At 44.6% G+C, this 17,079-nt stretch overlaps 1 protein-coding gene and 1 long non-coding RNA gene across 3 annotated transcripts in view; both read left to right on the top strand.

Moving 5' to 3' along the window:
- Nucleotides 1-17,079, top strand: part of PIGL (phosphatidylinositol glycan anchor biosynthesis class L) — a 55,593-nt gene that overhangs the window by 25,142 nt on the left and 13,372 nt on the right. The window contains exons 4-6 of one of the 2 annotated variants that reach the window (XM_058854780.1): nt 11,624-11,714; nt 15,590-15,715; nt 16,974-17,041. In XM_058854780.1, coding sequence (XP_058710763.1) covers nt 11,624-11,714; nt 15,590-15,715; nt 16,974-17,041 — 285 coding nt within the window. The remainder of the gene's footprint in view (nt 1-11,623; nt 11,715-15,589; nt 15,716-16,973; nt 17,042-17,079) is intronic. The other variant, XM_058854781.1, reaches the window with a different exon arrangement.
- LOC131587197 (uncharacterized) lies at nt 2,555-6,039 on the top strand. Its single transcript, XR_009279310.1, has 3 exons — nt 2,555-3,035; nt 4,134-4,365; nt 5,293-6,039. It is a non-coding gene; the product is annotated as an uncharacterized LOC131587197 (long non-coding RNA).

Here is a 17,079-nt window from a genome sequence, read left to right as displayed (position 1 = left end):
CCCATAGAGTTTTACTGTTGCTCTTGGTGGAGATACTGAAGCCAATTTTGAAGACTTTAGATAATTTTTTCTGAAGGAAATGCTGTTCAGATGATGCAACACCAGCTTTTTAATAAGGAGAAAACAGAACTTGATGAAGCAAATAGGAAGTGAATGTTTTCATTTGTCACATATTCACCTTTTTCCTAATGTGCACTAGATTAACAAATGTGGGTGGTGTTTTATAATTTCAGTTTTATTGCATCAGGAAGAAGGGACATGAACTCTTTGCTGGACATCCATTTTGGTTAAAATAAAAAAAAGGTATTTTTACTGCAGTGCAGGAAACCAAAATACCTTTTTAGTAACTGAAGTGGGATTTGGGGTGAATATTTTGTTAACTGATCCTTCTGTGCCAAGTGAAGCATTAAATGAAAACATTTTGATTACAGTTCCATGCCATGTCATGCCCCCTCTTCTAACCGGTCACATATTAACTCAATTTCATTGTACCTGTAGACTCCTTGTACAGTAATTTCAGGGTTTCTCATTTCAGTGTTGCAGTCTGTTTCTCTGCAATTTCCATTTGCACTGAAAGAATTCATTACACATCCTCTCCTCCGTGCACATACATTCCACATTCTTTATATGTGACTGTAAGCATAACAAATCTTGTCTGAGTTCCATGCCATTTTCTCATCTTTAATTGTTAATAATTAACTAACTTTTGTTAAATGTAGAAGTGCTCAGTCTCTTTTAGGTTGAAGGATGGATATTTTCCTATCAATCAGTTTTTAAGTCTGAGCATTGAAAAGTCTGACAAACAATGCTTGAAAAAACAAATTTTGTTCCTATTTTGGGGTACAAAATTGCAGGCGATAAAAGGGGGCAATTCAGAATTGAAGTTGGTTGAATTCTTCATTAAGTGCATTCTACTTCTTGTCATTACATTGCATCAACAAGATTTCAACCCTTCATTTTGGAGAAGGGTCACATCTGTAATAAATTATGGTCTCCATTATTTAAACAGTAGCATTGTTATAAATATTTTCTTCCTGTATTTCTGTTTCATAAGCCAAATACTCAGCATGTCTCTTCTTATAAGTAGCCACACAATGGGCTGCCAAGGCTGGGTTATCATTTGCCTTGGGAAAGGCACTGTATAATATTGCAGGATAAAACATTTACAGGCAGAGGTTTGACCCGTGGGGGAGAGAGGTGAGGGCTTTGCAGGATTGGTGCCAAGAGACTGAGGCTTGAAGGAGAGCTCCCACAGCTGCTCTCACCAGTGAGGATCAGAGAACTGCAACCAGCCTATTCCTGCAGAAATGAGACTCAGCCACTGATTTAAACTGAAATTTGTGAGTGTTAAGATTTTTAGCCAGACCTAACAATTTTCCTTTCTATTTTTTTAAATGAAACTTTTATGTTTGGATGTAAGGATAACTGGATGAACATGTGAAAGGCAATTCTGGTGTCAAGGCACTGCTTTTCAGAGTTGTGTCTGCAGGGTCAATTCGTGTGACAAGGAACATGTCATCATAGCAATGAAGAGAAATCCACACAACCTCTTACTGAGAATAGCAAAGTTTTACTAGAGAATACAGTATTTCAGGGGAAGACATGAGTTTTTTTCCTAAAAGGAAGAGCAGCAAAGAGTCATCCAGAGCTGTGTTATCCAGAGCACGATTAGGTGATGCAGAGGTCACACTTTGGCCCCTGGCAAGTTTTGGGGGTGCATTTAAGCAGCTCCTTTGATGATACTGGTGGATCATTTGTAACTGTAAATGTGTTTTTTGTGCAGTCCCAGTGCCCAGGAATACACGAGGCTCTGCAGAACACCAGTAAGAGACCTGTTGAAGATTGGATTGTTGTTTGCCCCGGGCAGTGAAACATATTCCTGGAGTGTGTGCGTGGGTGCTGCAGCGTGGAGCCGGGCTCAGGGCTCCCTTCCAGGCTCTGGCCCTGACTCAGCTGCCTCGGGCTCTCCAGGAAGAGTTACCTGAGCTCTTAATTCTCTCATTAGAAAATGTAGAAGTTATTCACTCACTTCCCCATACCAGCCTCACCGTGGTGTGTGTTAATGAACATCTGTTAATGTGTGGAAATAAATGCTGTGGAAGTGCTGGAGCAATAGCAGCACTCACACAGCGGGTTGGGAATCTGCAGCGTTTTCCTACAGGACTGTGCTGTAAGACTGGATCACCATTTTAGCAAGGTGCCTGTGGAGAATCCCTTTCTCCAAATCCCCCTTGGTGCCCTGGTAAATGCTTCTGAGCCCAGGGCTGGGACAGTTCTGTGTCATTCTGGGAGCTCTGTGCAACCTCGTGTAACCGAGGTACGTGCAGCTCATGGCACGCAGCTCTTGACGAGTGTTATGTGCCCAGCTCCAGTTCATTATCCTCACTCATCTGCCACTCATTAAGGGGAAAAAAAAAAAAAAAAAAAAAAAAAGATACTGTTGTCTGCAAAAATCGGATTTGTTACCCAGTGTGCAGCAAGCCAGTAATGGCACACTCGAGACAGACATCGGTTATTTATTTCAGAGTTACCAAGCTTGGGTGCCAGGTGGAACTCCACAAATCAACCATCAGAACTTTTTACTATTTATACATCTTAGCAAACAAAGGAATTTTTACATATTCCACACTTTGCAACAACACGGTTCTCTTCTTTAAAGCTTCCCGGTTTGTCTCTCCCCTCGCTGGGTTGGTGTCGGGCGGCCGAAGCCCCTCTCGCCGCCCCGGTGCCTTTCCTTTCCCCGGGGCGCTGCGGGCGGCCCCCGCAGCTCGCAAGGGTGAATCGCTGCCAGCCTTTGGCAGTGCTGGCCGGTCCTAGAAATCCGGCTGGCTGCTGGAGCGGCTGCCAGGAGCCTCCCTCGGGCCGTCATGTGAGCAGTGTAAACAGCCCGGCCAGGCGAGTGGGCGGCTCGGCGCTCGCCAGTGGGGCAGAGTTCAGTGCCTGCGGCGGGGTTACTGCCGAGCGCCGGCGTTGCCATAGCGAGCATTGCATAACGCTGGCAGCGGCCACCGAGGGCCCCGCGTTCCTTCTGCTCGGTTTGTTCATTGTTGCCGAGGCCCACTTTGCTGTCGCAAATGGAGTTGCGGGCATAGCTCCTGGCTGGGCTGCTGTGGGAGGTCTCGCTGGGAGCGGGGAGAGAGGAGCTGGCTGCTGGAAGCCTGTAACTGGGGCATTCGCCTTGCCTGCAGGAGGGTGGTTTGCATGAGCAGGAACTTTGCATGCCAGTAAAGTTTGTGGGAGTAAGAGAGGTGTTTAACTTCCTGATACATTGTCTTCTAAAAGGAAGTGATGTGATGTAGGACTGAAATTTGCACCCACCTAGAGAGCCCAGGGCATCAGAACATCAGCGGTATGTGGGTACAGCATGACTGCAAGAATTGATATTCCCATATCATTGCATAGATCAAATGGTTTGCAGGAGATGGGAATTTGTGGGAAGCTGAGAAGTCAGGAAACTTTTTTGGATGGAACTGGTAGAGGGAAGTTGGAATGTTGCAACATGGGAAGCTGCATTTGGAATCAGGCCATCATCCTCTGGAGATCTCTGCTGAAGTTGCATCTGCATTTACATAAGTTTTGGCATGAGAAATCAATGTCTATGAAGTGACTGTTCTGTGCTTTCCCTTTCTAGATGATTAATTGAAGTGGCTGAGGGATTGATTTGGCTACAAGCTGTCTCCTGAGGTTTCTGACTGTAGTATTTTTGTTATGTGGAATAGATGAAGGTCTATCTCTTTGGTTGGAGTGATTATGCTTTTGGCTCTCCTGCTTTTTGAGGGTCTGGATGTTGAGTCAGTGGCAAAGCCCTGTTTGACTGCCATGGGCCAGAATCAGAACTGCAGTTTTGCCTATACAGTGTGGTGTATTTATTGTTCCAAGAGCAAATAGATTTAATATTAAGGTTGTGATGAAGGGTCACCAGGTTTATTTGGCATATGAAAGTTGTGGTATTTCAGTCATTTGCCTCTGAAAGATTTTGCTGGCTGCTGTGAGAGACTTTTTGTTCCTTCCCCTTGGGTTTGTATCTTTTCCACTGTGATATCCTGGGCATGTGTGAACTTTTGTGTGGCAGAAGTGCAGAGCAAACCTAGCTAAGAACAACAGGCTGTTGCCTTCTACCTGTGCTCTTACAGCTCTTCTGTCAGGACAGTGAGACCTCCTGCCCCTGACTGGAAGTCTGTCCTTGAACCAGTGGTGCCAGGACTTGTGTGAGCTGGACACAGCTTCTTGATGAATGGCTTAACACACCCTGTCTCAAGCTCTGCCCCACTGAGCCCTTTTCTTCAAAGCATTTTACAAAACAAAATAAACTAAGGGAGGAGTGAAGTCCTGTGGTCTGCTCCTCAGAGAGTCCTGGTTTTGCTGGTGAGTTGTATTTCAGTTTTAAAACATCAGTGGTGATTGTGGGATTGCTGGGCTTTTTGTTCTCAGTCAGGGCAACTTAGACTGTCAGGGCCCAGATTAATTCCAAGGCACTGTGGCAAAGCCAACAATAATAATAATGAGGAATGATCATGGCTGGGAGCCATTCTGGGATCTGCCTGATCACTCCATCTGGGCCTAGGGATGCTCATTCCTCACAGTGCTGATGGTGCTTTGGAGAAATATGGGCTGTGTCCTTCTGTTATTGTCTGAAATACCAGAGTGACCAGAGGCATCCCAAAGGGGCACATAATGGAGCCCAGGGAGTTAGTAGAGACCAATCCATGTTTTTGGGATCAGGTCAGTCTATCCCTCCCGTGGGAGCTGTCACAAACAAGAGCAGATGGTTCTGGGAGTGTAGTCTGAAATTCCCAAATGCCACCAGCTGCTGTAGTCCATGTCTGCTGTTCAGGCTTTCCACTGAGTATTTCCATCCACCTTCCTGGCCTTAGGAAGGTACTGAACTGAAATGCTGCTGCTTTGCCCAGGAGTTGTGCTCCTTGGTTCCTCTTGGAAATCCTGTCCCTCAGCTGCAGCATCGTGTGGTGACACCTACATGACCAAAGCAAGGTGCCCAGTAGATGACACACCCAGCCCCTGTCACGTGCTTTGGCAAACGAGGTCTCCATTGTTGGGATGACATTTGGCCCAGATGTCTCAGCTTTCTTATCTGCTCTGGAGAGCCTGGGGAATTTTGAACTTTAAATATTACTGTGTTTTCTGCTAAAAAGGACAGGTTCCAAGGAGTATTTCTGGCATTTGCAGTAGAAATCCAAGCAGTTTGTGATTACTTGATTTGGGAGCCCATCCACTGTTTGGCACCAGCCTCTAAGGAAGTCCTGACTGCTTGAAATGTTATCCTTGTTGCAGAGTTCCTCAGTTCCAAATGGACAGAACTGTTGACCATATTCATAATTTTGGAGTTTTATGCAGTATTGTGTATATTTTGGGCTAGACCTTCAAGTCAAGACCAAGATATTGAACTTGATTCAATACCCCATGGGAAGACAGTACAAGGAGTAAAGGGTTCCCTGTACCCAGGATTGCTGAGACACGTCTTAGATTTCCATCCAGAAATCAGAGAATGAAGAGAACACTTTTCTTAGAAGGATCCCAAACTTCTTTACGTAGGGGTAAACGTATAATTATTTCCATTTCACCGGTGTGAACACCAGAAGATAAAAATGCTGTGACTAAATATCAATTGAGAAATAATTGAGTTGAATTTTGTTTCCTGTCTTACACAGCAGGGCCTGATGCCTTCTCCAAACTATTTTTTTAAAGTTACTTTTTAAAATTAGCTTTAGCCATCATAGCTTCTATGTATTTCTGGTCTTGAAAGGAACCATCAATTGTTTTTGTTTGAAGACATTGAATATGAACTTGTTCCTACAGAGCTTTGTGCTGTAATTTATCAACAAGGAGCTGAGGCACAGACGTCAAATGAATACCAGATTTCAAATTATGATAAGCAATTGTGTCATCCCTGTGAATAGACATCAGTCTCTGCTGAGAAATCATCAATAATTCATTTTAAAAAATAAATGAGTACAGGGCCATTTGGATAGGTCTTTGCAAACAGCCAGTCCTGTGTTCTGTCATAATTCCTGTGAATTTAAACCCAAAGGATGCTTATTTCTCGAAGAGAAACACATGATCATGCCCAAGCCAAAAAAATGTGTTACCTCAGGACCTAATTACCGTTTCTCTTTGGGGAGGTGTGGAGGAGGTTAGAGTGTCACCTGTCAGAGGTGTGCTGGCTTTGTCCATGGCTTGGTGGGAACATGCAGAGCTTTCCCAGAGTATTTTACTGTTAATATTCCAGTCATTAACATCTTCCCCACTTCCTTTACCCTCTCCCTACACCAAACCCTAAGATTATTATTTCCAATCTTAAAACACAACTCTTAGAATAATTTGTATTTCTTTACTATGAGGAGAGGGAGGATGCTGCTGGTTTAAAAATTTCTTGAGCTTCCCTGTCGTAGGTGGCTTTTCATTTGACAGTTGCCATCCTGCTTGAGTCCATTTCTCTCCCAAACTGGAGGTTGTTGCATTCCAATAAGCACATGGCATCTGTTCTCTGTAGAACATGATATTGCAAGATGCTGATCATTTATCAAAGTGAGTTATTTTCAATTGAATCAAAGATGAACATGCAGTCTAACAGCAATAATTCCCTCCTGTCTGTAATTGTCCATTGTAGGAAGAGGAATTTATAAATAGTTATAAAAGTCAGGATTTAGAGGCTTCAAGAGGCTTGTGCATCAAGACCTAGGGCTAGCTGGTCTTAGCTTATCTTAGCACAATCTCAAAAATAAAAATTCTCTGCTCTACTTTGGAGAGCATGAAATAATTTCTGTTTACACAGTTTTTTCAATTACTTTGGTGCTGTGATATAAAGGTCACTGATTGCCTCTAGTCATCACATGGCTTTTTCCCTAATAGTCCACTCACCTCATTTTGTTCTGTGGGATCTTTTGTTTCTTGATCCAGTTTCATTGCCCAGATGTTCATTTCATACAGTTATAACTTTATACAAAGGGCATCCTCTGTTCCAACAAACACATTGTGGTCGTTGTTCCCAGCTGGGAGCCTCGTGCACAGCAGCTCACCTGCCATCAACCCACTGACCTTTGGGCTGATTTAGTGTAAAATCAGGCACTGAGGATAAGGAGGAGAAGTTATGCCAAAAAGTTTCCTGGTCCTTAGCCTTGGACTGATGAAGGTTGTGCTGCAGGATAAAAAGGCAATAAAAAATAGGAAAACTCTTTCATCCTGACCCTTTTGGTGTGTAGTGGGACAGAAAATCACATGGGCACCTTGAAAGTTTTGCACTGGTGTCTTGGAATGTGTAAATGGAGACTTTAACATCTCCAAGAAGTCACTCTATTGCCTGCTCCCTATAAAAGCCACCCACAAAGGTTTCACGTCAGGGCAGAGAGGTCCCTGCTGGTCCACATGGGGTGGCTCTCAGGTAACCAGAGGCCTCCAGGAACTGGGGATTTCCCAGCTCACAGATTTCCGGAGGGTCAGATCTCAAGGTTATTCCATTAGCCCATTTGCTGTTTGTGGAGCCACGTGGCCATCACACAGACCAGCTGCTGGGTTTAACTTAACCTTTAGAGCAGTCATGAGAGCTTAGTTCATGGGCTGAATAAATTACACGGAAGGCTTCAAGAGAGGATTGCCCATCTGAATGCACTGGCTGCTGCTGAAAGCTCTGTGGAAGATGAGCAGTGGAAAATTGGACAGGGATTGAGCAGTCTGTCATGTAAGGAGGGCATAACTTGGCAAAATATATCTCTGAAGGTTCTGAAATCTCTACCTTGGCCAGAAGTGACCTCCCAAATGACAGGAATATGGTCATCTTGAGCACAAATGTTCCTAGAAAGATGCCCCTACAAAACTGTGCTGGCTGCTGGCAGGGCCAGCAGTGCTGGCAAAGTGCAGCGTGTTCCAATGGCCAGGCTGAGGTGGGACAGCAGCTCCAGCCCAGGAGGCCTGAAAAGGAGCTGGCAGCACAAAGTGATTTTTGACATCTCTCCTTCTCAGCTGTGAGGCTGCTGGGCCAAACCTGTACAAGGTGGGATGGTGGTTAATGCTGATGTGATTTGCTGTGGGCTCTTGTAGCTCCCCACAAGGGAGCTCCAGGATATTCAGGACATCCACTGCATCCTTCCTGGGCAAACCTTGGGAAGGGAAGCTGCAGATGCCAGTGTCTGCTCTGCTCAGCTTGGCAGGGAGGAAAACAAAGGAGTGAGATGGAGAAAAACAGGGTTCCTGTCTGGTTCTTGCTGCCAGAGGATGGATGGAGGAATGTGCAGGATTTTGTTTTCTGAACATGATGTTTCCTGTGACTGCTGAAATCAGTGAGCAGGGACAGACCCTTCTCCATACTGTAGCAACTGCAGCACCATAATTCTCCATTTCCCTCTCTTGAGGCTGCAGATCCCCTGGCACAGCTGTAAATTCCCTGTACAGTGCACAGCACAGATTTCACTGAAAATTCCTGGGAAGACAGCTCTTCTGGAGCCTTAAAAGTATTTTTTTTTCTTCTATGCATTTCCCCATTTTTCCCTGCATCCAAGCAGCCACCTGCATTCAATATCAGACACGTGGAATCCCATAAACATCCCTTCCAGACCGTAATAATTTGATGAAAATATGGCCAAGTGCCCAAACCCCTGTGCCCTTCCCACAGCCCCCTCCATCAGCATGACCTGGGAGGCCTCTGCTGCAGGATTTATGTCTTGATGTGTGGCAGTGACTGACAGCAGCAACAAGGAGCTCTCTGGGGCAGAGGACAGGGAGGGGAACGGTCTGCTCCAGGGAATGTGCTAATTTTCACTCCTTTAGAGTCCTTTATCTCAGCCCTTCGACCTTGAGATCAGAGGCATTATGAGCCTTAGCCAGAAAGGCAACGTGCAGTTAACCATTGAAACGCTGAATGTTTCTCATATAAAGTCCTGAAGGTAAAAGTAATGAATGCAGCTAATTTTAATAGTGCAGCACGTCCAGGGACTGTTCAGGTTTGGGGAGAACCTATTTATGACATTAGGAAAAATATTTTTTCATGATATCAAGTATGATATCAAGTTTGATGTCCCTTCAGAGTTCCCTGTGGAGACCTCCTGTAAGCCTGTCCTGTGTGCATGGCTGTGTATGAGCTCGGTTTTCTTCATGACCTTTTCATCCTTATTGTACCCAATTATTGATATCCAGAGCACAGGCAGAAAATTACTGGTGTCATGCTTCCTTTACTATCATGGGAACACATTTCCAACTTCATAAAGTATTACACAAACTCTTACCATAAAAGAAAAGTCACTTCCTGGAGCAGTCTAGATGAATTTATTGCCAGTTCTGCTGCTGACTTCTCTGGGTGACTCTGGGTTTATCATTTAGCTGTATGTAAGTTTTTGTGTTTACAGAATGAGCTGGGAATACTTCAATGGGCCATCGTGGATATTAATGAGTTAGAAATGTGCTTCTGTGCATGTGTCCCTTGTTTGGCAAGATCAGCTTCTCTTTGGTACCTGAAAAAATACAATACAAGAAGAATATTTCCTTTTCCTTACTGACAGTAAGTGGTCTCTCTGTGACCAGCAGTATTTGGGTAGAAGCAGAATTTTGGGTAGAATATTCCTGCTTAATCAGTTCAGTGTTGATGGAGTTAATTTGCTCATGCCTTCAGATTGTTTTGTTTCCAGGGATTCTAAACCGTTGCCTCCAGCTGTTCATTTCCATTGACGAGGATGATCTTTATCTGTCTAAACTAGTTAAAACCTGCTCCACTACCCAGTAGTCTTTTTGGAGACAGCCCAATAAAGCTGAGTGCAGTGGCTATGACACCAAAGCCTCCTGGACATCTTAAATTCCAAGCCCTACTTTTTTTTCCTGACCTCTCACTGTCAGAGCACCCTTCCTGTTTTAATGGGACTCTCCACTTCCTCCATTTAAGCCCTGTCCAAAAAGGGGAATGATGTTTGCAGTGGAAGTGATCAATGTAAGAAACCCTGTTAGACTAATTTGCTGCTTTAATATTATCAGATTAAGGCTTGACAGACCTCAAAGTTACCATTCAAACAACGGAAGCACTGTCAGACTTGCACTTGAAGTCTGGTTCTTTCTTGGGATGTTTTAGGTAAATTATGTTTATAACTGTGCTCAGTTTAAGGCTTGTGATATGCTGGGACTTGTCATACCTTCAGGGTCATCAGGACCACTTCTTCCTTAAACAGGAGATGTGGAAGTTTGTGTGTGAGCAGGTAAGATGCAGGTTTGTTAGGCTGATGAGGCAGCCACAGATGCACCAGGGCATCTTTCCAGTGGTGGAATTCAGGTGTCTGGTGTCCATCAGGCAAAGATGCTGTCTGTACCAGAGGGAATTGCCAACAACACAAACCTTTCTGTTGCTGTAGTGCTGCTACAGGGACCAGAGCTGGAATGTGTAGCCTGGTGTAGGAACTCCTTCCCTTGTGCTGGAGTTTCTAATTCACATTATTTGGTTCTGAGCTGAACAGGAACATGTAACACAACAGGGAAAATCTAATGGTCAGTTTGGACATAAAGCTCTTCCTTCCACTCCAACTACTGTGAACAGCAGTGGGAAAATCTGTGGCCAGAGGACCTCTCCTGAAGACCCAGGCTGAGGTTTATTTTGGAATGTGCCAAGGAGACATTTCCCTGTAGTTTTGTTGCAGATGTTGCTGTCGCTGCAGTCTGGGGAGGGAGCAAGGCCTGAGCAGTGTTGGGATGTGGCTCCTGCTCTCTGCTGCAAACAGCTGGATCAGTTCAGCTCCAGGCCCGTGTGTCTGTGGGAGAATGCTGTGTAGTCATTTTGCTGTTGAACCACCTCACAGTGATTATCACACTTCCAGAGGAGGGGAAAGGTCTGAGAAAAAGACTAGTTTAACATGTCATTATTGGGCTTTAGCAGCTGTGTGTTATCCTATTGTTACTAATAACCTTTGCAACTTTGTGAGCAATGTTTTCTTGGCATCATTCAAACATAATGACTGGGGGGTCACATTCAGCTCTCAGTTGTGTAAATATGGAATGTTCTCTTGGCTGTCTGGTGCTATTTTGCATTTGGCTCATGATCCCTGCCCCTAGAATCGTGTAACCCAAAATACCCAGGCAGGGAGTTCAGTCACAGTGTGCTCTGCATACCAGCTGGGTATGCAAAGCACAAAATAAACACATGAACAGCTACTATCAAATCCAGGCCATATAATTACAACTCTACTGTCCTCTGGTTGTGGTTACTGGATTATTCCTGAATAAACAACTGCAGGAGTTTGCTTGGTACCTTCCCAATGTAATTCACCAGTGGATTATGATGTGGAAGTCTTTCAGAAAAATGTGTTTTTAAAGGGGTTTTAAATTTGACTGGGATAAATCAAGAAAAAAGAATTTACAAAATAGATCTTGCTTGAAGTAAAGCAGTCACAAAGTCTGCCTTGATGGTAAGAGGAAAGAGAGACCTTGGCAAATCCATGAGGAGGGTGTTGGAACTGCTCTTTCTCTTTCAACCCTCCAGTATCCAAGCTTGTAACTCTTAAGTAAGGTTCAGTGGTTTTATAGGGTAAATACATCTATCTTGATTTCATTCTGTAATTAAGATGATCTCTCTCTCCAGAATGGTCTTTACAAAGTTCTCAGCAGTGAAATGACTGATTGCCCTTCTCATTTTCAGGGATCTTCCGGATGATCCTGCTGTGGAGTGGGACACACAGCTCCTCGCCACCCTTGTCCTGAAGCACATAGAAGCCAAGAACATCAACCTGGTAATGTGACATATTCTGCAGCACAGGCAATTGCCACATTACTCCTGAGCCAGTGTTCTGGGCTTTGCCTTTCCCTCTAGAAGCTTTCTTTGGAGACTTTAAGGTTAGGATATATCTTCTCTCTCTGAAGAGCTTTCTTTGCTTCCCAGTGAAAAATGAACAGTGGAGGAATTTCACTTTTCTAACTCTTCTCTGTATTTTGAAGTAGCCATATTGTGATGTAGAGAGCCCATTTGGGCTTTGGACTTAGATTTGAAGCCCGTTGGCAGATGTGTGTTAGAGAGCTCGGTTAGCAGGTTATAGGTCAGGACTGAAGAATATTAAACTGGGGAGATTTCCTGGCATGAATACTTTGAGGTTTTTTTCCCACAGAACAGGAATAAGGGCCTAAGCATGGCAAGGGTTGTGTTCTGTTCTCTGCTGAATCCTGCTTTGATCAGGCATGGCACTGTCACACACTGATTAGCAGCAAAATCACGAAACTCTCAAAGCCTTTCAGCACTTCACAAAACAAGAAACCACATCTCCTGTAGCATGAAAGCCCCACGAGCACAAAACCAGCATCATGCATCCAACTTTGTATTGATTCTGAGGCTAATTTTCCATTAAATTCATTGCTGTGCACAGAGACAAATGCAGCTTTCCTGGACTCCTTTTGTGCCTTTTGGCCCCCTGAACAGATAGGTTTTAATCTAAGCTGAAAGCTCCAAACCCACAAGGATTTGTATTGCATGTTTGTGACTCTCAGGGGCACAGGGACAAGTGCACCAAAACCCCAGAAGAAATTCTGAAAACACCAGAACTCCTCTGGATGGTTAGGAAGGATTAGATCTTTGCCCCCGGGGAAAATTAAACTCTAGCTGTTTGTGCTGGGGGAGGCTGGAGCCTGCCACTGACAGAGCTGAGCTGAGCAGTGAAATGTGGGGTTTGCAGAGCAGAAAACATTCCCTGCCAGGGTGGGAGCTGCTGCATTGCCATCAGCTCTTCCCTGAGCAGCACAGAGGACAAATCACTGCAGCAGGACGCAGCAGCAGCACCAAGGGCAGCTGGAGCAACTTCTCAGGGCTGCTGGTAATGAACTGCTCTGGAAATGTTCATTATTTGAAGTGTCCCATGCAATCACACAGGTCTCAGGTGTTTGCTCTAATACCATTCATTTAGGAGCAGACTGAATTTGCCAGCAGCAGCGAGAGAAGCTAATTACCTTTGTTAAACATCCTGCAATTTAAAACTTCAGAGCTTGCTGTCTGTGACATCTCTGCTGTCCTAAACAAACAGTCTTGCTTTGAAAGGTAAACTGAGTCCATTTTTCACTAATGTTGAAATTGATAGAATTGGCTGAACATGTTAAAAGCACCTTGAAGAAACCAAAAACTATCAGAGTTTCAGACCAACTCAGTGGAGTGAACATGACTGGAAGTTGTGTATTGATGTAGCTATCCCAGTGGGAAAACTTTCCCCAGTTTTCCCAGTAGTCACAGCACCGACAATGGTATCTTTATTATCTTTATTTACAGAACATGTTGTGTGCCATCTGGCAGTGGAGCAGGGGCTGCAATTCCAGCATGTCTGAAAGGAAGGATTGGAAGGCAAGGAGTCCCACATGTTCTGTGTAGTTTCCTTCCATTATGTGGTTACTCATTTGTTCAATTGCCCTGAAAGTCCAGGAGTAGCTCAATCTTTTTGGGAACTACAGGGACATATTTCATCCATGCTGTACATTAAATAGTGCAGACACAGAAATTAATGGTTGGTGTACTCAAAGCCAAAACTAATTTATAGACTTTGGAAATTATTTCTTGCCTGCTGGATTTACAAGCAAAAGCCAGTGTTGCAGGGAAAGGCAGCCAAGGCTGCTTTGTCTTGATCCAGATTAGAAAGTGTTTGGTGTGTAAAAAAAGAAGTTACATAGTATTGTGTGAACTCCAGGCAGGCTCTCCTTGCTCCTAAATCAGACACAAAAGACATCTCCAAACTCACAAGAGACTCAAAGGAAGTTTGTATCTCACTGGCCTCTGGGAGTGTAAGGAGAAAGGCCATGAGAAGTGGAGTTGCTTGCTGTGGCATTTGAAGGAATGGCCCTTGTTAAAAGGCAGAGACCTTTGTGTCCCCACAGCAGATGTGTGCTGTGTTTGAAGCACTGTGTGACACCAGAGAGAGGAGGAGAGCCTCAGCTTTGAGGTGTGGGGAGGGATCATGGACTCCAGACCTCTCAGGAGTTTTCTCTTCTGCTGGTAATTGAGTAATTTCCTCTGCGCTCTCCCCTCTCTGGAAGGGATTTCTGGACCTGTTTGTCTTGGCTGCTCCTCTGGCTTCCACTAGTGAAAGCCTCATTTCCTGAATACCAAGGTCACCCAGAAGAAAATCCAGCAACAGCAGCAGCTCCCATTTCAGAACAGGTGTGGGGAGGGAACTCCCTCTTGCCCTAAAGATTTCATTGAACAATAATTTCCACATGAAGTATATTTACTATCCCAGCCTTTCACTCCCAGAACTGGCTAAGCCTGTTTTTAACCCAGACAATTTCAAGATGTTCAGGTTTTCTCCTCCTGTCCTGATTGTTTGCTTGATTTCATCATCAGCCTGGTTCAGGTTAGGAGTTAAAAGCCAGAGCAGCAGGAGCTGCACCGGGTGGAAGGAGCAAATGCTCCCGTGTGAAAATATCTTCCGCATGTGAGAAAGAAATTCAAATTCCTTATCAATGAAATGAATCCCTGATGCCAGAGGGATTGATTTACATGTGATTGCTGCCTGCTTTAAGTCATGAACAGCACAGTGGTACTGTGGAATCAGAGCCCTGTTAGATGACTTCTGTAGATATTTAGATGATATATGATATATTTAGGGTGGAACATCCCTGCTGTTCCAGAGGCAGATGTGCACTGAGAGGGATGAGACAAAGGCAATGCCACCTTGACCAAGTCACTGTGCAGATACCTCGAGAATTGTATTTAAAAATTCCTTTATTTGAAGAGACAGGCAATTCAGGTGTAAATGTCCTAACAGTAAACTGGACTCCAGCAATTGGAAATGGGCTCTGTGTAATCTCTTCAGCTGGTTCAGACATTACATAAGCTCAGCAGCTTCTATTTGAAAACACATGTGGAGAAGAAAAACCTCCAAAGGTGTTTCTGAGCAGATAATTCCCATGTCAAGAATATTTCCTAACCCAGCCTGTTGCTCCCACAGTTGGCCCAAGCCAGTTTTGTAAAAGCAATGATTAGTTTATTTAGTCTGCTCACTGAAGTCTCTTATCTCAGTCTTCTGGTTTGTTCTCTTGTAACCTCCACAGAAGAAAAAAAAAATGTGTGTTTTGGCTTGTCTGGGGTTTTTAACTTGATTTCCTAAGGAAACAGGAATAATACAATTGTATTTATATATATGTGCACATGCATGTTTCAAAATAATTTAGAGCCCATTGGCTAATTTCAACCACGTTTGACAGCAGGGTACTGCTCTTAAAAATGCTCTGTTTGTACAAGTTACGTTGAAATCAGGGACCAGGCAGAAGAGACAAACCCTCTCTCTGTCCCCATTGAGTAAAAAGGTTTAGTGCAAGTCCAGCCCTTATCAGACTCACACTGTTATTCACCTGAAGAGGAATTTATTCTACCTGCAGTGAGTGTTGTCATCTTAGGGAAGTACCACTCTAAGTAGGAGTGACTTCAGAGTGTGTTTTTTTCTTACCTGTAAAGTCCAGGGTGCTGTGCTCACCCTGAGCTGTGCTGAATTCGTGTGTTTCCAGATGAGCTCCTCCAAAAGCTGATGTCCATGGTGAGGCTCAGCACCATGGCAGGCCCTGCAGAGCTCTCTGGTAGTGCTGATGTGCAGCAGCAGCCAAAGTTAAACACATCTTTTTTCTCCTTATAAAATAGGGATTGACCGAAAATGCTTCTTCATACGTGAATGAAACCAATTTTGGTCCCACCAGCAAAGAGCAACCTGGTCCCTGCTGGCAGCCACTGGGCAACGTGGAAAGTCTAACTGTGGTCTTGTCCTGGGTGGGTGGGTTTATAAGCAGGCTTGTGTGAAGTTTGTGGGTTTTGAAGTATTTCTTATCACTGCCTTAGTGTTTCCTCTTCCTCTTGACTCAATATCCCATGTCTCAGAGGGCCTCTCCTGCTGGAGAGTGGAGGAGTAAGTTGCACAGTGGCTTTTGATCTTCCCCTGATCTCTAACCCAGTGCTCCAGGCCTTGCATATAAAATAGATTTTGAGAAGGGAGGTGCAGTGAGTGAGCCAGGCTGTAGCATTTCCTTCCCTGAAGAGAGAACAAGCTGGCAAGGAAGCAAACATTGCCTGAAACATGGGAGTTGGTTTCTTCCTGGTGCCAGAGAAGGGAGCTGTGGAGAGCTCTGCTGCTGGGCCTGTCCAGGGACTGTCACTTTAACTCCTTGGAAAGAGGATGGGCACACATTCCCTGTCCACTCTGCACTCTGTGCTGCTTGGTTGGAGCTGGGAGCCTTTAAGTACCCATTGCACAGCCCCAGAGAGGGAGTGAGTCCCCAGGGTGATGCCTCAGCCCTGACACACTGTTGGTGGGTCTGAGGGCAGGCAGCCAAGGGTGTTCTGTGCTCTGGTCACTGCTGTGTTCACACATTACTTCTGCATTTTGGAGTTCCCATTTCTCCCTGCAGAGAATCAATTAGCAATATGATCTCATTCAGTGAAAAGCCTGATTTGGTTGTACAAAAGTGCATTTAGATTGTTTAAAAAGTCTTCTTCTCCTATCAGATTATTTTATCACTATGTTATTCTGTGGTGAAGCCTCATTACAACCAGGGCAGTCATGGGTGCTTGTGTGGCTCTTGTTGCAGCAATGTGCTGATTCACAGCTCAGCAAACCATACCTTCACCCTGTCATCCACAGGCACTGGAGGATGCTCTCAGATCCAGGAGACAGTGATTCATAGAGCTGGACCTCTCAGGTCAGGAACACATTTGCAACAGATCACTTTGAAAGTGACCTTTTGCCCTGGTAATAAGTAACAAGTGCATCCTGCCAGTGGGGACATGATCTTTGTCATCTTTCTGTTGTTTAAGCTGTTAGGCTGTGTAGTCATCTAGTTCCAGAGTGGCTTGTTTGTTTGGTTGTGTTTCTGTGGCATGAGGAGTTCACACACACAAGGCCTCATTGTGCAACACATAAACAACTTTATTAGAGCAACAGGCTGGGACAGGGCTTGGATGTCAAAACTGGGAACTGCACAGGCTCCTCCTCCTGCTCCTAATTGCTTCTTGTTGTGTGGTTTTATTGCAGGTGGTGACGTTTGATGCAGGAGGAGTGAGTGGCCATGCCAACCACATCTCTCTTTACACTGCTGTCAGGTACAATGTCTGCAAACTTCTCTGGGTGCCTCCATGGG

The sequence above is a fragment of the Poecile atricapillus genome, chromosome 21 (genome assembly GCF_030490865.1).
Source record: "Poecile atricapillus isolate bPoeAtr1 chromosome 21, bPoeAtr1.hap1, whole genome shotgun sequence".
Classification (NCBI taxonomy): Eukaryota; Metazoa; Chordata; class Aves; order Passeriformes; family Paridae; genus Poecile; species Poecile atricapillus.
The sequence above is the reverse complement of the archived record's forward strand: the minus strand, read 5'-3'. Positions and strand labels throughout refer to the sequence as shown.